At 41.7% G+C, this 22,193-nt stretch overlaps 1 protein-coding gene across 3 annotated transcripts in view; it reads right to left on the bottom strand.

Annotated features, from left to right (window-relative positions):
- trappc11 (trafficking protein particle complex subunit 11) overlaps positions 1-9,514 on the bottom strand; it is a 148,691-nt gene extending 139,177 nt beyond the window's left edge. For 2 of the 3 annotated variants that reach the window (XM_077608649.1, XM_077608650.1), the window contains exons 1-3: positions 9,011-9,514; positions 8,643-8,847; positions 7,369-7,538 (exon numbers count right to left, since the gene is read on the bottom strand). In XM_077608649.1, the coding sequence (XP_077464775.1) occupies positions 7,369-7,538; positions 8,643-8,846 (374 nt within the window). In that variant the 5' untranslated portion in view covers position 8,847; positions 9,011-9,514. The remainder of the gene's footprint in view (positions 1-7,368; positions 7,539-8,642; positions 8,848-9,010) is intronic. The other variant, XM_077608651.1, reaches the window with a different exon arrangement.
- Positions 9,515-22,193: the final 12,679 nt, after the last annotated feature.

Genomic DNA, 22,193 nt, shown 5'->3' with positions numbered 1-22,193 from the left:
GCGGAGGGGATAGAGGGGGACAGAGGGAGAGAGAGCGAGAGAAAGGGGGAGACTTTTTGCACGGCAACGCACTCGTAAAAAAAAAAAAAGACCTTGGATTACGAAACAGACACTCAAAAATAAATGTAATCTAACCTTACACTAAATTTAATTCTAATTTTGTTGTACATTTTTACATTTTTATACCTTTCTTCTCCCATGTTGGCTCTATTTGCCCCATCTCCACCTTGACTTTCAGCTGCAGCTAAAAGGAACCTATCGAGGGTTGTTTGCTTTTGTCTTCCTTTCAAAATATTCCGAAAATGATGCACACAAATGTCCTTACAACAGGATAACGCACGACCACTTGCCAACAAGAAGTAGTATATAGTTCTCTCATATTATCAAGCAAGCTCCGCCATTCTGCACTAACGGGAAAAAAAACACTGAAAAAAATGCAACGCTCCGCCCAGCGCTCGTAGAGACATTACACGAGGGAGTTGCGACCAGAAACATTACACGAGGGAGATGCGGGGAGAGAGACAGTGCCCATGATGTTCTTATGAGAAGCATTTCGCGTCCGCTGTCTGAAGACAAAGGAAATTCACATATTCTTGATTAAAGAAAATAAAACAGCAAAAACTCGCTCGACAACACAAACATTAACATTTGGGCATGTGCGTGCTAAATGGGCTCGTCTCTAAACACACTACGCATGTTAAACGGTTCCTAGGTTGAGCGCTCCATTTTTAAAATAAAAGGCAATAAATAAAATTATTTTATCAAAAAAAAAAAAGAAGACAAAGGAAATTCACATAATCTTCGTCGTCTTTTTTTTTTGCTTGGTATTCCCATAGGTATCGTGTATACAGACTAGATTTCCGATGCGGGTTGTGAGGCAACGGAGCTAGACGTCGTCGCTTGTCGCCAGACTTGCGAACATTTTTAAAATAAAAGGCAATAAATAAAATTGTTTTATTAAAAATTTTATTAAAAAGAAGACAAAGGAAATTCACATTTTCTTCATCGTCTTCTTTTTTTTGCTTGGTATCCCCGTAGATTTCCGATGCGCTTTGTGAGGCAACGGAGCTAAACGTCGTCGCTTGTCACCGGAGTCGACAACGTTTTTAAAATAAAAGGCAATAATACAATTATTTTATTAAAAATTATATTAAAAAGAAGACAAAGGAAATTCGGTTCCTCGGGGGGCACTGAGTGACTCCACTAAATTATTATTAACTGTTTGGTTTTTAATCGCGAATTGATGTGGCTACGATTCTGACTGGATGCTGATATTTGTTAGGAAGTATGCCAAAAATACTGCATCTCTGACTTTGACATAGACGCACACGTTTGATTTGAAATCAAGCAATCTATGGTTCTTTCAAAGAGCAAATTCTTTTGACTCTATTAATAGGAGCGAATGGGCCTGTTCTTAAGATGGCCGACAAGCGACGACGTCTTGCTCTGTTGCCTCACAACGCGCATAGGAAATCTAGTCTGTATACACGATACCTATGGGAATACCAAGCAAAAAAAGAAGACAACAAAGAATATGTGAATTTCCTTTGTCTGCTTTTTAATAAATATGTGAATTTCCTTTGTCTTCTTTTTAATATTTTTTTAAATAAAATAATGTTATTTATTGCCTTTTATTTTAAAAATGGAGCGCTCAACGTGGAAACCGTTTAACGTGCGTAGTGTGTTTAGAGACGAGCCCATTTAGTACGCATGCCCAAATGTTAATGTGTTTGTGTTGTCAAGCGACTTTTTGCTGTTTTAGTTTCTTTAATAAAGAATATGTGAATTTCCTTTGTCTTCTTTAATAGTGGTTAAGGTTAGTGGTTAAGGTTAGTGGTTAAGGTTAGTGGTTAAGGTTAGGCGAACTGTCTGGCGACGAAGTGTCCAGCGACCAAACGTCTGTTCGACGAAACGTCCTGGGACGAAGTGTCCGTCAACGAAACGTCCGGTCACGGTCTCTCTCTCTCTCCTCCCTTCGAAATCTGTATAATTTTAGTACTATTAAACACATTTTTTGTAATATTAAACCACTAGTTGTGTTACTTTGTTAATAGATGGCGAATTAGAACAAATAAAACATTTTTTCCAATCCAATATCCTGTTTTTGGTGTTTTTTTCAGAGGGTTGGAACGAATTAATTTGTTTTTACCGTATTGTCACGACTATAAGGTGCACTAAAAAGTCTTAAATTTTCTCCAAAATAGACAGGGCGCCATGTGTAAGCTCTAAAGCCTGACTGAGAGCACTTCTTGCCGACACGCTTCTTATATAGAGAGAAGGCGGACATGGGTGGGGTCAGACGCTAAAGGCACGCCCCTACAAGGTACCCGTATATAGTGTGGGCATGTGTTTATTGCAAAATAATTTCGGTTTGGTTTCTAACGCCCCCCGAAAATGAATATAATACAAATAGACACGCTTACGAAGCTCAGTTCAAACTTCAAGCCATCAATTATGCAGGGGAACATGGGAATAGAGCAGCCGTGAGGGAATTTTAGATCAACGAATCCATGGTTAGCAAATGGAGGAAGCAGGAGAACGAGCTTCACCAAGTCAAGAAGAAGAAGCTGAATTGATTTGCGTGTGCCCATCTCGCAGCAGCGGTGAAAAACCAAGTCACGAAAATGAACTCTGAGCTTATCGTCATTCCCGGAGGCTTAACTAAAGCGCCGGGCTAGTTACGCCAATATTTGCGAATGGATTGTGGCCGCTTGGCCGAACGTGTCTGCTTGCACTGTTGTTAAAGGCACCAACAACAGATGCTTGAAAACCGCTGGACATCGGCATCAACCGGCCATTCAAAGCAAAGTTGCTAGCGGCATGGCAACAATGGATGAAAGGTGGCGAACACAGCTTTACGAAGGGTGGCAGGCAGCGCCGGGCTAGTTACGCCACTATTTGCGAATGGATTGTGGCCACTTGGACGAACGCGTCTGCTTGCACTGTTGTTCGAGCTTTTGCCAAAGCCGGCATCATTTCTGTCGAGCCACATGGCAATGTGAGTGACTCTGACAACGAAGAGAGGGAACCCGGCGTTTTTGATGAATCATTTGGACAATTGTTCAATTCGGACACAGAAAATTAGGACTTTGATGGATTTGTGGGTGATGATTGGTCAAAAAACGTGAGTAGACGCTCCCCTACTTACGAACATTCAACTTACGAACAACGGTACATACGAACATGTCTGCAAATTGCGTTTAAGTCCAAAAATGTTCGCAAGTCCAATTTTGTATTTTGCGCCTTTTTCGGAGTAGTACTTCTTTCCGCCGCTAATACCGACGCCTGGCGCTGTGAGAGCTCAGCTCACCCAGCATCTACCTTCTTCTTCGTTGCAATGCGGAAGTGCGTGAATGTATCTCCAGTGTGCAAAGAACCTTTTTCATTTGTATCATTAAATATCTCATGCATCCAATATTGAATATGGTTGGTAAAAAGCTAAAGGCTTCTATTGAGGAAGTTGCAAGGAAGAGGCAAGCCATTTCATTTGAAACGAGTGGCAATAATAACGAAGCTTGATGCGCGTGAGAGTGGTGAGCGTTGCACATTCAGTACCATTTATAAACAGAAAGATCGAGCAGCAGGACCCAAATATTGAACGTTGCACAAAGTTTGCAAATCAATTGAATGATGCCATACAGTGCTACCGCATTATTTATGATGAAAAAAAGAAGAAAACTGTGCAATCGTCATTAGGTCGCTTCTTTTGGCCAGTTTCTAATACATAAATCTATCTCTCTCTCTACAGTACTGTACATATTCTCTCCATTTTATTAAATTTTTTTTTTTCAGTACAAACCAATGTGTGTTACTTATACAAGCCTTAAACATACAAATGCACTTATATAAACCTTCAATATACTTATATCGGCCTTAAACATAAATTATAATACAAAATATAGCACTGAATCAACTTACAAACAAATTCAACTTATGAACAATCGCTCGGAACCAATTGCGTTCGTAAGTAGGGGAGCGTCTGTACATTGTAAAATGGCTAAATAAAGTACAACCGAACTTTTGCTTCGTTGCCTTTTTAAAAACGTGTTTTAGCGTGTGTCCGTATGTTTAAGTTGGTGTATGTTTAAGCTGGTGTATGTTTTGCCATGCCAGAAAAAGCACGCGTTACTGACACTGCGCCTTTAAATGTGGTGCGCCATATAGTCGTGAAAATACGGTAGTTCATTTCAATGGGAAACGTTCGTTTGAGCTACGAGAAAATCGACATACAAGCTCAGTCCCGGAACGAATTAAGCTCGTATCTCGAGGTATATAAGCCGCTTTTGTCGGACAAAAAAATGATGACTGAATCGAGGGTACGGCTTATATGTGCATAAAAACATGACATGCAAGAAACTGCATGTTGACGATGATGACACGATGACGTCATGATAAAAATGGCGCCGTCATGACACAAGACAATGTGGTCGATACGGTCATTTATTTCAGAATAAAAAAGACGTCTATGAATATAATTCAAGGAAAAAATAAACCATATCTTGCATAAAACATGAAAAAACTCACATTCCCGTCACTGCTCTTACCGTAGTTAAACGTGCTCAGACTGGCCAGACGTGAGTACACTTGTGTCTGCTATTGCTCGCTCGGGGCGCCACCATCTTTCCGTGGTTAAACGTGCTCTGCTTTTACTATGTCACCACATCCCAATAGTTAAGGCTGATCGAAGGTCTTGCAGTCAATCGTTAAAATATAAACCTTGATACCTATGCAATTTGTATGCTATTATTGCACCCAGAGACTTGGTGAACACTACGTATAGCGCTATGGGCATATTTCCTGGTTGTGCTTACGTTCCTTCCTGTTTGAATTTGTGTACAGACGCTCCCCAACCTACGAACGAGTTACGTTCCAAATGATCGTTCCTAAGGTGAATTCGTTCGTAAGTTGCTTCAGTGCTATATTTTGTATTATAATTTATGTTTAAGGCCTATATAAGTATATTGAAGGTTTATATAAGTATGTTTAAGGCTTGTATAAGTAACCTAAGACACACACAGTACAGTGGTACCTCGACATACGATCGTAATCCGTTCCAAGACTGAGATCGTATGACGAGGTTCTCGTAACTCGAGCGGACGTTTCCCATTGAAATGAATGGAAAACAAATTAATTCGTTCCAACCCTCTGAAAAAACCCCAAAAACAGGATATTGGATTGGAAAAAATGTTTTATTTCTTCTAATTCCCCATCTATTAACCAAGTAACACATAACTAGTGGTTTAATAGTAATAAAATGTGTTTAATAGAAGTAAAATTAGACGCATTTCGCGGAGGGTAGTGACAGCGACATACACGGAGGCGGGGGGGGACTTTATCCACAGCAACAACGCACTTGTAAACGAACAAACACTCCACCCTCACGTTCGCTATCGCTGGGATGTTTGCTGTTGTACTATTCCCTTCAAAATATTCCGAAAATGATGCACACAAATGTCCTCACAATCGGATAACGCACGACCACTTGCCAACGAGAAGCAGTCTTTTATCAGCGATCGCTCCGCTGCTCATGGGAGCATCGGGGCCCTGGCTCGCAACTTCCTTTTAGCTTGTAGCATCTGTGGTCGCAACCGCTTTAAACGGCGCCTATGATAGAGTTGCTACCGGGGATGATATTGCGGGGAGTTGCGAGCCAGTGCTCCTGATGTTCTAATGAAGTTTTATTCTGAGAAAGAGTGCCATTGCCTATCGGCGTTGTGTGCACGAGTATACTTCATTACCCAGAAAGCCCTCTTTTTCCCGCGCATGCGCGTTGTGCGTTTCCTGGTCTGAATAACTCATTTGGTGCTCGTAGATATTGTTATACACGAAAGAGATGCAAAAAAGACAGTGCCATGGCCACCTGGCTTGGTCGCATCACAAAATTTTGACCGCATCACGGGCGAATTATTCGATCGAAATTTCCGTCGTAAGACGAGAATATTGTATGACGAGCGGTCGTATGACGAGGTACCACTGTATGTACATGTATGTAATAAGATAAATAAAATGAAGTTTAACTTACTTTTGGAAGATGTACTCGATGCTTAAGGAGATGATGGAGCAGGAGGAGGAGGAAGAGGCCGAAAGAAGCGATCTAACGACGATTGCACAGTTTTCTTCTTTTTTTCATCATAAATGATGAGGTAGCACTGTATGGCATCATTCAATTGATTTGCAACCTTTGTGCAACGTTCAATATTTGGGTCTTGCTGCTCGAAGAGTGTGATGGCTTTATCTATGAGCGAAAACCCCTCGGCCAAGAGTTTCGTCTCGAATTTCTTCATGGGGACAGGCGTTTCTTCCTCCTCCTCCTCCTCCTCCCAGAGGAAGGTGGATGCTGGGTGAGCTCTCACAGCGCCAAGCGGCGGTATTAGCGGCGGAAAGAAGCACTACTCGGAAAAAGGCGCGCAATACAAAATCTATATTTGATACGCGCAGACATGTTCGTATGTACCGTTGTTCGGAACTCGAATGTTCGTTAGTTGGGAAGCGTCTGTACGTGCAAACAACAATTATGAAATAAAACAAAATTCCACTTTGACTTTTTTTTCTTTTTATTTCTTGCTTGAAAGTGACAACTATTGCAGTAATATGAACCACCGGGAAAAAAATCCGAGATATTTCGACATTAGAAGCAATTTGGCTGCCACATCTTAAAGTTATGGGAAGAAAATTGTAATTTATGTCATTAAAAAGCATCGGGTTCTTATCAAGATAGACTTACCGTATTTACTCGTCCGCGCGTATAAGCTGCACCCTGAAAGTTGCCTTGGAATTTTTTAATTTTACAATTTCTCGCGTATAAGACGCCCCCTGATTCAAAATTTGCACCTCCATATTCATGGTTTTAATAGGGAGTACAAATGTGTTACTTTGAAGGGAAAATGTTTTTAAAAATCATCACAATTGGTATTTCTGAGATACTGTATGAATCAAAAGCACATTATTAGGTCAATATCATAAGGACGTTAATATGCCTGTCTTTGTAAATGCAAAATATCAAATTATACAATTTGAAAAAAGAAATGTCTATCTTGATGAAAACCTGATTCTTTCTAATTACAGAAATTACAGTTTCCTTACCAGAAGTTTAAGATGTCATGGCAGCCATATTGCTTCTAATTTCAAAATATCTCAATTCTTTCGATGGTTCATATTACTTCAATAGTTGTCACTTTCGAACAAGAAATCAAATTTTAAAAAATCAAAAGGTGGAATTTTGTTTTATTTCAAAATCAAGGCTACTCGCGTCTGGCGAAAAAAAAAGTAGATAGCAGCAATAGAAATTTATCGTCAAAAATTTTTGGTCAACAAGGTCAAGACAAATTCCAAACATACAAATTTAAATAAAAGTAACACAAATTTTACCTAACAATCTCGACCTTTGTTGCACATTCAGATTGTTTCTCCCTCCATTGTGGGTCATCCCAATCCAATTCATAGAAGACAACAACCAGGGCTGGTGTTTCATTCAGATGCTTGTTCATCCAGGATGTTTTCAAGATCCCTTTCGGAATATACCACTCATAGGATGTTCGCTACAGTGGAGAACAAAATAATAATCAAGTCTTGCATTGTAACCAGACCTGGGCGATAAACCGGTTACAAAATTTATCGTAAAATAATTTTGGACAACAATAATAATACACTTTTGATAAAATTTGATATATTTAAACTGCAATTATACCACCTGAACAGCACAAGGAACTGATGCGACGTGAACGCTGGTTCGAGACCAACGTTCAGCAGAAGATTTTGGTAAGGAACAAAAAGCTACTTTTAGCAAGGTTAGCAATAGAGCAGTTAACACAGAGCATGAAAGCAAAAGACCTATAACACATCCAAAATGAGCGATTATGAGATGCAGGCAACACTGAACTGACCTACTAAAATATGAAGTTTTTAATGCCTCTCAAAATACCTGAGCAAACAAGCAGCCTTATTGAAAATGTCCTTAACCCATTTTAACCCACTGTACTCAGTTGAGGACGGCCTATAATTCTTTTCTTAATTGATATTAAGGGGTTTCCCCATTTTATGCAAATGTTAATAAAACAGCAAAGATCTAAAACGTGTTAACTTGGGTAAGAAAGGGTTAAGTTCAACTTTTTTTTAAATTGCCACATTAGCTAGATTGCTTCTTTTTGTGAGGCTGAACGAGTCTGCTTGCCGATGGTGATGATGTCTTCAGTTGATTGTTTTATATATTTAATATAATATTACACAGCAACTTTTGGTTTGAAGGCATATTAATAAAAATAAAGACACCTGTCAAAATTTCCGCAAGATTTATTATTCATTACTTTTCATAGTGTAATTATCTTTATTTCACAAAATAACTAGTAAAATATTTTTAAATCATATTTTATATTTTCTTTTCTTTTAAAGTAATGTAACACTTTCTTTCACAATTTAATAACGAGGAAAGAAACGAAGTTACTAATTCATAAGTTTCAAATTTGAAGGTTTTTTTTTTTAATCTCATAGTTATCGTAATAATTATCTGTAGCAACTGTTTTTGTTTCATCGTGATAACATTTTTAGTCATATCGTCAGGCCTCTTGTAACCTTAGAACTTTACAACGCCACGACGCTCACTCTACGAAGCCTGTATGCATAATGAACTTGTTTCCTCGACAAACCTTAGTTCGACACTTAGGATACTCATGGTCTCCAGGAAGAATTTTGAAAGAGATTGGCACTCTGTCAGCACGCCGGTTGGCAATGAACACATCCCAAATAGCACGGTGCACAGCGTTGTACATAACGTCTAAGCCAGTCAGAGCTACAAAAGCCATCGGTCGACAGCATAGGTCTGTGGGAAGTTCCCACTGCAAACTTGGCATCCTAAAAATTCAGAGAACATTTTAAATATACATTCGGCAATAAAAATTTTCTTCGGATTGTTTTTTTCAACGGTTCGAAATGATTGAATAAAGCGACACACACTGACAATAACACACAAAAGACGTTTTACGAATGACATAGTCCAACTGGATGCAGTATATACCTTGGCAGAGAAAATTTAGTCCGCTGTCTCAAGCGTAGTTCACGTCATAAAACCGGTGACAATCAGGAACAACAATATGCTTTTTTCTGGAAGCGGAATTAAATGTCTATAGTAGAAACGTACTCTAAGATGACCAATTCTGGGGTAAGTACATTGTAGCTACATAGATAGCATATCAGATTTGGATGATCGAGAGAAGGGCAAGCTCGAGGCTAGGTGGGGACTTCTTTTTTTATTTTATGCTGCAGGTAAACAAGATTTTTGTTGCATTATCGCCCCCATTGGATACGGAGTGTGGCGTGTACGGTGATTGAGACAAGTCAAAATAAGTCGAAAGTCTCAACAAATAGAGGGTTACTTTAAAAAAGCATTAAAAATGGATATTGGCGTAATTGATGATTTACTTTTACAAATGAAAAAAACTGTGGTGAAAACTAGTTCATTCTTAATGACACTCGATTCAGTTTGTCATGCGTTTACTTGGATCAAGCCACCGGACGTTCCTGTTCTCGTGGTGAAATGAGTGGACGCTATATAAAGCCCGCCCCCGTACTCCACGCATTACGGTAATTCCATTCAAAACAGACGAGTCGCGAGGCGATTTGACTTCCGTGTGCTCGAAGCGCCTTTAAAGCCTAAAAATACTCTCAACAGTCAAAGAAACAGCACCATAAGGCTTGCGCAATGTAGAAATGGATGTTCCTTTTCAACTGAAACCCGCCCACTAATACAGTAATAACTTGACATACAAGTGCCCCAACATACGAGTAATTTGATATACGAGGAAAATTCCAAGCAAATATATTTAGTTCATTTGTATAGGAAATATTGATTCGAGATATGAGTAATTTGACATACGGGCTCTGTGCTGGAACGCATTTAGCTTGTATCTCAAGGTATTACTAATGAAATTAACGACCACTTCTGCCTGCTGGAAAATAGTTTAACCAGTGGCGAGCCGTCAGGGCCTTCAAGGAACTTCTCTGCTGGCCTAAGAAATATCTGAATCATGTATTATATTTTGTCCATCAATACTTATTATTCCAAATTGTCTGTTAGCTTCCTTTCATTGCTTTTCCCCCTGGTTGCACTGCTTCAAGATGTGTGTTTTCATATTGAAGCATTTAACCAATCACATTTCAGCCATTATTTGTTGCCAGGATCAGGAATCTGCCTCAAAGCCTTCACAATCAGTTCTGCGGGCTCTGCTGCATTAAACAAGACTGTTGCTTTTAAACAATCAGATTTCGAGTTGGCAACCCCACAATGCTTTTCGCAGGCATTGCCATTTTGCTGGCTGGGATACGTCATTGCTTTCACCAACTATTATTGGCTAGCTATAGAGTAGGCGGGCCAAAGCCAGAGTGAGGCAGACAGACTAGCAAACTCCACCCACGCAGGAAAACAAATTGATTTGGTTGCAGATTTGCTGGCAAAGCCATTTTCCAGACGGACTTTTCCAGAAAAAAATGGACATCATTAAGAAAGGGCGGTCAACTCCGAAGCTAGCAAGCCTGTTACAGCCGGGAAAAGGGTGTGTCTGCCACTTTCAGTGCGCTAACTACGAGCACTATCCCTGGCTCACAGGCGCCAAGGAACACTGCAAATTGTATTGCTGGGAGTGCTTGTTATTAGCCACAGATCGACATGGTGTTTGGAGCAGCACTGGATTTGCACATTTGTCTTGGATTGGATTGGATTGAATAACTTTATTCATCCCGTATTCGGGAAATTTCATTGTGACAGTAGCAAGAAGGGGGGAATGAAAAAAACACACAGTTACATGTTAGACAGTACAGTCGCAAAGGCCGCAGAACAACAAAGCAAAAGTACAAAGCAAAGCAAAGTAAATGGGATCATTAAGAATCACCAAATCAAATCATCAAGACAGAAAAGCAGCAAAAACACAAAACGAACAAGAGTGGACGGAGCTACCGCCACTGGCTGCCACTTGAACGGCGCCATCTTGGTTGCGGTAGCAAAAACGGATACAGACCCAAGAAAAAGACGTTGTAAAGTTGGATAAAACTGGAACCACACACAGGAAGTCTTCCACAAGATGGAGAACTTCTGCAGACTGGGACCGAGGTAGAGAATATGCAGAGTCATTCTTCTAAGCTTATCCGCACAGTTCTTCAGTAGTCTGTAGCTGAAGACAACAGTAGCAGAGTAGAGACCCTCGACTCCGTTTCCGGCCTGGCAAGCGCCGACAGCTCTTCCATCTTATCGCATGATGGAATGGTTGGTCTGAAGCGTTGCTTCTTCTCCCGGCACTTTTGTCCAGCTCCGAATTTCCAGCGGTATTGAGGTGTTGCTCCTTCTGCTGCGAATTGTAACAGCTAGTCCCATGTGTATGACAGTGTAGGCATGGCTGAATGGTTCCAAAAAAGAAGTAGCAGAAAGCAGAAAGAAGCCAGGCTAACAGAACAAAGAAAGTTGTAAAAACATTAGTGTAAAAAGTATAAAGTACAAAGTAAAGTAAAAAGGAATGTATTAAGAAATATTAAAATGTAATTAAAAAAAGATAGAAGGGCTGTAAAACACGAAAAACAAATAAGAGTGGACAGAGCTACTGCCACTGGCTTCCGCGTGACGCGCCATCTTGGGAAAAAAGCAGTTTAAAAGGTTTAACCAAAGCAGCAACGAGACACCAAAGCTCTGCCGGACACTTACAAGCAACAGGGTGCGCTCCAAAACTTTTGGAGATACTCGAGTGGAGTTACAATTCAACGAGCAAGTGCGCAGGGAAACGGAGCGCCAGAACGAAAAGGTAAAGAAAATTAGGGAAATCTTAAAAAGTTTGATAGACTGCGTCATTTTTTTGGGCAAGCAGGAACTTTCCTTTCGGGGACACGGTACACGGTCGATTGGTCGCCGGTCTTTTGATCGCCGATCATTTGGTCGCCGGTCTTTTGGTCGCCCGCAAGGTTATTGATAATTACCATTTAAATCATTGCTCAAATTCCCGAAATACAAACTGCGAATTACTATTTAGTCATACTTAATGCCCTAGTAATTATTAGGCTAAAGAAAAGCTACAAATTTCCCGGACTTTTATTGTTTTTTGTTGGAGAACTTGTCAAGACCCTGACTGGCATAGCTTCTTAAAGGGACAACGCATGTACATGCAAACTCTTATACACTCACACGTCGGCTCAGTGAAACTGCTCATGGCCATTGTTGGCTTTTATTGATGCGTAGACCGTGTTGTTTTACCTTGTTTTGTCGCTGGTCTTTTGGCCGTCGGTCTTTTGGTCGCCGTTTTTTGGGTCGCCCGTTGTCGCGGTTTGGGTGACCAAAAGACCGCAACCAAAAGACCGGCGACCAAAAGACGGCGACCAAAAGTCCGGCGACCAATCGACCGCACACGAAGTATTTAGTGTCATGTCGGGCAAAATACAAAACGACCTGATCACTGCTATTGCTGAAGTGATGGAGGAAGAGATCAGAAGCGAAATAATTGTATACAGTTAAAAATGATTTTTGGTGAGTAAAATGACTATATTCCTAAATAATATTTCAATTGTGGGCCAAGTTCTGATATCTGAAAAGCTCCAGTGTTTGTATTTAAGCTCCAGTGTTTGTATTTAATCACTAAATGCTGCTAGAAACTGGATTTTTCCCGTTTCGCGTATGGACGTTTATGGACGTATCGACGTTCATCGCTGTCTTTTTCCCGGGGAAATGATACTCCGGGCCCGGTTCTGATGTCTAAAAAGCTCAAGTGTTTGTATTTAATCAATAAATGCTGTTTTCGGCTGGATTTTACCCCATTTTCGGGCAATGTTTGCCGGTTGGCCATTGACGTTCATTGCTGTCTTGCTGTCTTCTCCCGGGAAAATCACCCCCCGGCCCGGCTGTAATGTCTGAAAAGCTCCAGTATTTGTATTTAATCATTAAATGCTGCTAGGATTTTACCCGTTGAAGGCGCTACGAGAAAATGCACGGACCGCCACTGAGTTTAACCCTTAGATGCACGAGTGAATGGACCTTACACTCTTCCAATAGTGGGTAAAAAATGACCCATAATACAATCAATGTGTTTCTATGAATTTTGTCATTTTGGTTAAGAATAATCACTTATAATATTTAGTATTAAATTTAGGACTACACAAGAATGATTTCATGTTTGAAATATCTGTGTGTGTGTGTGAGTGTGTGCATGTGTGTGTGAGTGTGTGCGTGTGTGTGTGTGTGTGTGAGTGTGTGCGTGTGCGTGTGTGCCTGTGCGCGTGCGTGTGTGTGTGTGTGCGTGTTTGCGCGTGCGTGTGTCTGTCTGTGTGTATGTTGTTGGGTCTGTAAAACAGCTTCAGGAACAGGCACTGAAAGAGTGAGACCAATTTAAAGGAAATAAGTTTATTACCAGACTGCAGGATGGGGAGAGAGCTCCAATAGCTCTGAAGGCACAGTTTGTTGTCCTTGCAACTCTCTCCGAATGAACAGTGGGTGAGTCTTCATATAGGAAAACAGGGTATAGTATAATTTCTATGACAACGACCAAACTTTGGGCAAAGTCTGATTAATCAGTGTCAAGTCTCTATGACAACGACCAAACTTTGGGCAAAGTCTGATTAATCAGTGTCAAGTCTCTATGACAATGACCAAACCTTGGGCAAAGGCAGATTAATCAGTGTCAAGTCTCTATGACAATGATGTTTCTATACTTACAAAAACTGATGCAATATGAACAAGCAATTGCAAAGCGACTTTGTATTCTTATCTTACAATCTTATCTTACAATTTACGTGTAGAACTGTCCAGTCATTGATTAACAGTTCTCTCTTCTCTCTCTTTTCCCTGTTTTGCCTTCTTGTTTCATCACTATATGCAATTCAGACAATCTAACTGTTTCTGGCAGTGATCATTGCACACAGTTACATATCATTTCCAACACCTATTGTTGACTTTGTGATCTTTGTTACTTGGGTAGATCTGACACCATTTTCTCTTTGGTTGGCCCTGTGTATTTCTTTCCTGTGTCTGAGTTGTGGCTTTTGTCACTCCGCACTTTTCCATTGCTTCAATAATTGGGGTTTGCAGTTGGGAGCAGCTTTCCAGTCGACTCCTCATGTGAGGTGCAATAAGCTCCTTTGACAGTTGTTTGAGCAACAGCTGTCGTGATGCCGCTCTTGAAATCTGGTTTCTGAGCCATGTAAAAGATATTGGCATTCAGGGTGCCGATGTCAATTATGTTGTACCACAGCACCGTGGGCCACATCTGTGTTTGGCGCTTGCACGTGTAGTTGCCAACCATCTGGTCAATGGTGTCCACACCTCCTTTTGTCTAGTTGTAAAATGTAATCACTTCTGGTTTTTCTTTCTGCTATGTTCATCCACTGCTCTGTCGTGGTGCATCGTGCTCAGGAGCACAACAGCTTTTCCTTTCTTTCTGACATTGCTGACCATGGTAAGATTGTCATTTAATCCAAACTCTGTGCTGTAGAGCTCCCTGACTAGGAAAGCTTCATCAGAGGAGGGATGTCTTACTTGTTCTGACGTAGAGTCCCCACAATAGTGAGATCCTTCTCAAGGAGATGCTGCGCGAGTGACACACTGGTGAAAAAGTTATCCATGGTGATTTTGTGACCTGTTTCTAAATCTACTATACAACTGCTGGACAATGTTTTCTCCCAGATTCTACTGAACTTCTTCCCTTGGTTGTCTCCCCCTGTAAACTATACCATCTATTGCACAGGGGATGCATGCATCACAAATCCAGAAGATCTTTAGGCTGTACTTGGCAGGCTTGCTTGACATGTACTCTAGAAACTTGCACCTAGCCTTGAATGGTACATGGGATTATGTAGAGGACTTCCGAAGAACTCATGGATAGATAGATGTTAAATCTTCGTGGAGACGTCGAGGCTACAAGGAATAGGACCCAATCGCAGGGAAGAAGGCGAGGACGAGGGAAGTAGTGCTCATACCAAAACTTTCATAATTTAGGCAGGATCTTAGATAAACGCCGTCCGCCAGGTGTCCGCTCCGGCCCGTGACGAACAATAGATCCCAGTTCTTCTCACTCCCTGCAAGCAGGGTCAATCCAATGAAAGCCACAAATTCTTCTTTGGTGACATTTTTCCATTCTTTTCCTCTAGCTGTTGCTAACATCCGTCCTACCAAGTTTGTGCACTTCATCAGCTCTTGGATTATATCATCAGTGATGAAGATAATGAAGATAATACTTACACATATCAGCTCTTACTGTGTAAAATAATCTTCCTAAGGGCTATATCAGGGGTCACCAAACTACGGCCCGCGGGCCGGATATGGCCCGTCAGCACATTTGGCCCGGCCCTCTGAACAATACCAGAGATGCTATCGGATTTATTTCCTATTTGACCTCCAGAAAAAAATCCTAGGCCCCGCCCTGTCAAAGAGAGAACGGAATAATGGCGAAAAAGTTAGGTAAGAGAAAAATTTATTCAGAATGCAAGGTATTTAACCTGGAGTGGACAAACAATTATTTTTTTGTTCAATGGAAAGAAAAGGCTGTTTGTCTCATCTGTCAAGAGACGGTGGCGGTATTCAAAGAATACAATCTTTGCTGACACTATGAATCCCATCACAAAGACAAGTACGATAGCTTGCAAGGCCAAATACGAGCAGACAAACTCTCAAAGCGAAAAAGTGGACGACTATCTCAGCAGAATACATTTGTACGCCAAGCTCAGCTGAACCAGGCATCTGTTCGGGCCAGCTTTCGGGTTCCTAAACTGATAGCAAGCAGCGGTAAGCCTTTCACTGACGGAGAGTTTGTTAAGAAATGTATGGATGCTGTCGCGGAGGAGGTGTGTCCCGAGAAGAAAGATGCATTTAATGCCGTAAGTCTGTCGGCGAGTACAATACCAGACGCGTTGAAGAAATCGGGAGTAATGTATATGCCCAGCTGCAGCAGAAGATGAAAGAATTTGACTTTTTTTAGTTAGCACTGGATGAAAGCACGGACGTGCAAGACACAGCGCAACTGCTCATTTTTATTCGTGGAGTTAGAGAAAACTTTGAGATATGCGAGGATCTGGCAGCCCTCCAAAGTCTCAAAGGGACTACAACGGGAGAGGATATTTTTGACAAAGTGTGCAAAACCATGGAGAAGTTGGACCTGGACTGGTCAAAGCTAGCTAGCATCACGACTGATGGTGCTCCAAGCATGGTGGGTGAAACTCGCGATCTAATGGGATGCATGAACCGGGAGTTGGAAAAAAGGGGTCTCACCGCCCTGCTACGAGTCCACTGCCTAATTCACCAGCAAGCACTGTGCTGCAAAGTGTTGACGTGAGAGAGATTCTGCTCTGACAACTGAGCTGAACTTTTATCTGTTAAGATTGTGCATGGCACAACAGAAAGTTAATGTTCCATGGCTTTTTTTCTATGAAGAACCCAGAGAGAGTTATTTAGTTATTATTTATTTCATAAATAGTGTTATTTATTTCCTGTTTTTTTCTGTGAAGAACTCAGAGAGGGTTTTTTAGTTATTATTTATTTCATTAATAGTGTTATTATTTGTTTCCTGACTTTTTTTCTGTAAAGAACCTGGAAAGGGTTATTTGGTTATGTGTGGCTTTCTGGAAAACAATAAATTTTTAAAGCTCCCCTACGATCGTCACACTTTTTTTTGTTACAAACTGACACCGGCCCCCCATCAGAGAAGGGAAAAGTTATGTGGCCCTCACAGGAAAAAGTTTGGGGACCCCTGGGCTATATAGTCTGCGTGGTCCACAGTTAATGTATTGCTGACAGCCAAAGTTGATTAGAATCAGTGGTTCCCATTGGATTCTATAGAAAATGCACGCGGGTCATTTTTGACACACTTATGGAAGTTTGGGGTAGTAAAACAAGAACTGAAATTTCTTAAAATGTATAAAAGGTCAATTAAAATTGTGAATGACATTATATAAAAAACATGTTTTTGAGGAATACCTGGAATATGAAACGATAACACATTTTCAGTCTGAAGATATTTCAAGAAAATAACCTCATGACCCGGCATTTTATACCCACTTATGCATCTAAGGGTTAAAAATGCCTGTATGTCCTCCTCTGTATTTTCAAAAAATCCTTCAGGACAAAATTAAAGAACACTATTGAATGATGACCGCCAAGGTGATGCTCTGTCGGTTCAGGACGGATAGCAAAGATTTTCTTTTCAGACTTTTGGCCTGGCCAAAATAAATATTTTAGAAGAGTGTGTGGGGAGTTATCTGCGAATGTGAGATAAAATTGATATTCACGGAAGTTGTATTTTTGTGTCTTTTTGTTGGAATTATTCAGTCTATATTGCGTTCGTAAAGAAAGACTCTCTTCTATGTGAATTGCGTAAATAAAAACCTGTGTGCTCGGCAAGAGAGAGAGAGAGAACTATGTAAAACAATGGTTTGTGGACCCTCTTTTTGGAGACGTTCAGCGCCTAGTTGCACCGCTCGCTGGGTCTATGAACGCTATAACAGGCAAACACATAGAAATCAATATACAGTGGTACCTCGACATACGAGTGCCCCGACATATGAACAATTTGAGATACGAGGAAAATTTGAGCAAATACAAGACAAATTTTGATATACGAGCAGACAGCGGACGTCAGAGGCTGCTCATAAGAACATCATGGGCACTGTCTCTCTCCCCGCAACTCCCTCGTGGAATGTCTTTCTGGTCGCAACTCCCTCTTGTAATGTCTCTGCGAGCACTGGGCGGAGCGTTGCATTTTTCAGTGTTTTTTTCCCCGTTAGTCATCGCGAATGGTGAGGCGATCGCTAATACGAGTTATATATACTACTCGTTAGCAAGCGGTCGTGTGTTATCCTATTGTGAGGACATTTGTGTGCATAATTTTCGGAATATTTTGAAGGGAATACAAAAGCAAACTACCATCGATGGGTTGCATCTGAAACTCAGGGTGGAGGCGGGGCAAACAGAGCCAACCCGGCCGGGAAAGAAAGGTATAAAAATGTAAAACAAAATTAGAATTAAGTTTAGTGTAATGTAAGATTAAATTTATTTTTGAATATGTCTCCATCGTAATCCAAGTTCATTTAAATTTGTTTATGTTATTTTACGAGCGTGTTGTCGTGCAGAAAGTCCCCCCCTCACTCCCCACTCTGTCCCTCTCTCTCTACCCACCGCGAAATCCGTCTAATTTTAGCTCTATTAAACACATTTTAGTATACTATTAAACCACTAGTTATTTGATACTTTGTTAATAGATGGCGAATTAGAATAAATAAATAAAAAATCAAATATCGTGGTTTTTTTTTCAGATGGTTGGAACGAATTAATTAGTTTTTATTTCATTTCAATGGGAAACGTCCGTTTGAGTTACGAGAAAATTAACTTACGAGCTCAGTCCCGGAACGAATTAAGATCTTATCTCGAGGTACCATTGTACTCAGTCAAAGTGTATACATACATTCTACATGACATACACATTCCAAACGGTACTTTCCTATTTTACCATTAGAGCTGGAAGATAAAACGATAACTATCATGAAATAGTTTTTGTAAACAATAATAAGAAAACTTTGATAAAAATTGGATAATTTTAAACTGCAGAGAGGGGGCGCTCTTGCAAGATGAGCGCTAGCTCCAGACCAACTCTCAGGAGAAGAGGAAACGTGTTTTAGCATGTTGACACTCGAGGCCAACATAACATAGCATTACCGCAAAAGGACAATAACACCGCCAAAATGAGTGATTATGACATGGAGGACAACACAGATCCGATCCAAGTGAATTCTCCCTGGCGTTTTCTTACTTTTTTTAATCGCCATATGTGAGGTAAATTTACAGTGTTTCTTTTGTGAGGCTGAAAATAGTCTGCTTGCCAAATGTGATGATGTCTTCAGTTGATTATTTAATTAGTGTTTGGCTACAATCTTACATATTTCAAATATATGTTCATTTTTTTTCATTTGATTTTTCAAGATGGTGGTGCTAATGCATACAGAATCAAGCTCTCCCAACTCTTGTCCTGTTTTTGTGTTTTCCGTGTGTCTTTTTGAAAGTTGTTCATCAATACCAGACTTTAACATCAACTGCAGCCGTATGGGTTTATTAAACATCGGTCTCCGGCACGTAACTATGGTTTCTATTATTGAGGTTCGAACAGACTGCACGCTTAGGCACGTTCTGGTTTAGATAGGGCGAGACTAAAACCTTTATTTGCAAACCTCACTTCTTTTATAGGCCCACTATCAGAGAAAAGGGCGCAGCTGCATTCCTTAGTCATTGTTCTGCAATACTAGCAATTTCCATCGCACGCACAATATACCGAAAGAGATAGTCAGATTGGCAGGGCCACCGTGGATTATTATCAGGTCCGGCCGGCGAAGATGGCATTGGGATAGGAAGCGGAAGTGAGGCTGAGCGGGCCGGTTGGCTAAACTCGGAAAGTTAGCCTAAAAACATTCTAGCCTCTGTTATTCCTTGAAGAAACTCAAGTAACTGTGCCACGTCACAATTCTCATTTAAACCCAAGGTGAACATTTTAAAACTTCCTTTTTAAATTCTAATAATAATTACCGTAATTACTCGAATATAACACGCAGGTTTTTGCAAAATAATTAATTCCAATAGTTGGGGGTGCGTGTTATAATCAAAAACTATTTTTTTTTTTTTTTATTTTTTTTTTTTTAATTTTTTTTTTTTTTGTGTCTTGTTACATGGCCCTTAGCCTGGTGCTTTTTCTTGCCAAATAAATTGAATTGAAATTGAATTGAATAAAATAAATTACAAATTTTCGATCGAAAAAAGCATTGTCAAACTCACTTTGACGCACGGATTTTACGTCATCTCGTAGAGCCGACGCACGGATTTTACGTCATCTCGTGAAGCCGACGCACGGATTTTACGTCATCTCGTAAAGCCGAGACCACCACTGCCCCCCTCTAGCCTCGTACCCGTCTCAGTTCACCCTCTCTCAGTTCAGTGTTATAATCAATAACTAAAATAAATTACAAATTTTCGATCGAAAAAAGCATTGTCAAACTCACTTTGACGCACGGATTTTACGTCATCTCGTAAAGCCAATCGGATGATGTGTTGTGGGAGGAAGAGGAAGTGGATGAAGGAAGCGTGGACGTTGATAGGATTCTCAACGAAGAGATGTATGAGAGGACAGACAAAGAGAGAGAGGAACTTTTCATTTGAAGGATTCTAATGAATAAATTTGTTTGAACAAAACAATCGTGAAATGAAGAAAAAAAGGTAAGATTTCTGATTTTCGTCAGCGGGAAATTTTAGGTGCGCACTATATTCGAGTACTGCGTTTTTCCAGATTTTTTTGGCCCAAAGTTATACCTGCGTGTTATTTTCGAGTGCGCGTTATATTCGAGTAATTACGGTAATAATAATTTAATAATTTATCTGCGCACTCCAACCCTCAGTCAAGTGTCTGTATTTTTTTGCATGCTTCATCTCGTAATGCCGACGCAAATTATTTACTAGGGCGGCCCGGTGGTGCGAGTGGTTAGCGCATCCGGCTCACTGCTCCGGGGTCCTGGGTTCAAATCCAGGTCATGTCCACCTGTGTGGAGTTATGTTGTGGGCATACTGGTCGCTCCAGGTGGTTGGGTCGGCGAGTCGCTGCCTCCAACTGCTGATTGGTGCGCTCACATTGACCAGTGACGGCTAGGAATTGGGAATGGACGTAGTAGACCGGAGCTCGGCTTAGTGGAGGACTTGTTGCACGCGCATACATGGCAGGCAGACACGAAGGATCGTGTATCTGCCCTTACTGTTGGCCACCAAAAGCGTTGGCGCAACACCGTCGGTGTCCAGGCAACACCCGGGTGGCAGGTCAGGCAGGAGGTGTGGGCCCATTCAAGCACCTTGGAACACATTGGTGTCGGAACAAAAAAGTTCTTCTGCGCACCTCGTCTTGGGTCCGGCTCAGAATCTTGGGCACTCAGTACCTCGGCCTCCAGCCCAGTCCTCATACTAGCTACAATGCAGGAGGGAGGTAGGATAGTTGGGGGCTGCTCCTCCGAGTTCGTGGGATGGAAAACGTGGGGTAACGCACCAGGCTTTCCGTTCCTGGAACCTGGGACATAGTTTAACGTGAAATTAAACCTACTGAAGAACATGGGCCACCTGGCCTGGCGAGGGTTCAGCCTCCGGGCCGACTTGCGGTATTCAAGGTTCTTGTGGTCTTTTAGAACCGTGAAAGGCTGACTACCCCCTTCCAGGTGGTGCCTCCATTCCTCCAGGGCCATCTTCACAGCGAGCAGTTCCCGGGCCCCAATGACGTAGTTGCGTTCTGTTGGAGACAGCCGCCGGGAAAAGAAGGCGCAGGGGTGCAACTTCCCATCCGCCTATTTGCCACCTCCGGGGCGTCGACCTCCACCTGGAACTACAATTCTGGGTCTGGGTGGGCGAGGACGGGAGCCTAGGCAAAACGAGACTTCAGATCAGTCAAAGCCGCTTCCGCTGCGTCCGACGAATGGAACGGGAGTTGTGTGGATGTGAGTGATGTGAGGGGGGCGGCGACGCTGCTATAGTTCCTGATAAAATGGCTAAAGAAATTTGCGAACCCCAAAAACCTTTGTAACTCCTTTCTCCCTTTGGGCCTGGGCCACTGAGTTACGGCTGCCACTTTTGTGGCATCCATCTGCACCTCCCCGTCGGCCACCACATACCCCAAAAAGGTGGTCTGCGGGACATGAAATTCGCATTTCTCAGCCTTGACGTATAGAAATTTTCCAGGAGGCGTTGTAACACCTGGCGCACGTGCTGCTCGTGATCCTCAAGGCTACGTGAAAAAAACAAGAAATCTTCCAGATAGACGAGCACAAACTTATTGAGCATATCTCGGAGGACGTCATTAATCAGGGACTGGAACACTGCCGGGGCATTTCAGAGGCCGAAAGGCATCACCAGGTATACGAAATGGCCCAGGCCATGGAAAAGGCCGTCTTCCATTCGTCCCCCTCCCAAACACAGACAAGATGGTAAGCATTGCGGAGGTCTAACTTAGAAAAAATGCTCAAACTGTGTAGCGGGGTAAAGGCCGAGTCGATGAGCGGTAAAGGGTACCTGTTCTGGACGGTGATCTCGTCAGGCCTCGGTAGTCGACGCAGGGATGCAGCGGACCGTCCTTCTTGTCGACAAAAATGCCAGCCCCGACAGGGGAGGAGAATGGGCAAATTTGTCCTGCTGCTAGCGCATCGGCGATGTATTTCTCCAGTGCCTC

Source organism: Stigmatopora argus, chromosome 9 (assembly GCF_051989625.1).
Source record: "Stigmatopora argus isolate UIUO_Sarg chromosome 9, RoL_Sarg_1.0, whole genome shotgun sequence".
Lineage (NCBI taxonomy): Eukaryota > Metazoa > Chordata > Actinopteri > Syngnathiformes > Syngnathidae > Stigmatopora > Stigmatopora argus.
Note: the sequence above shows the minus strand (reverse complement) of the source record. Positions and strands in the feature narration are given on the sequence as shown.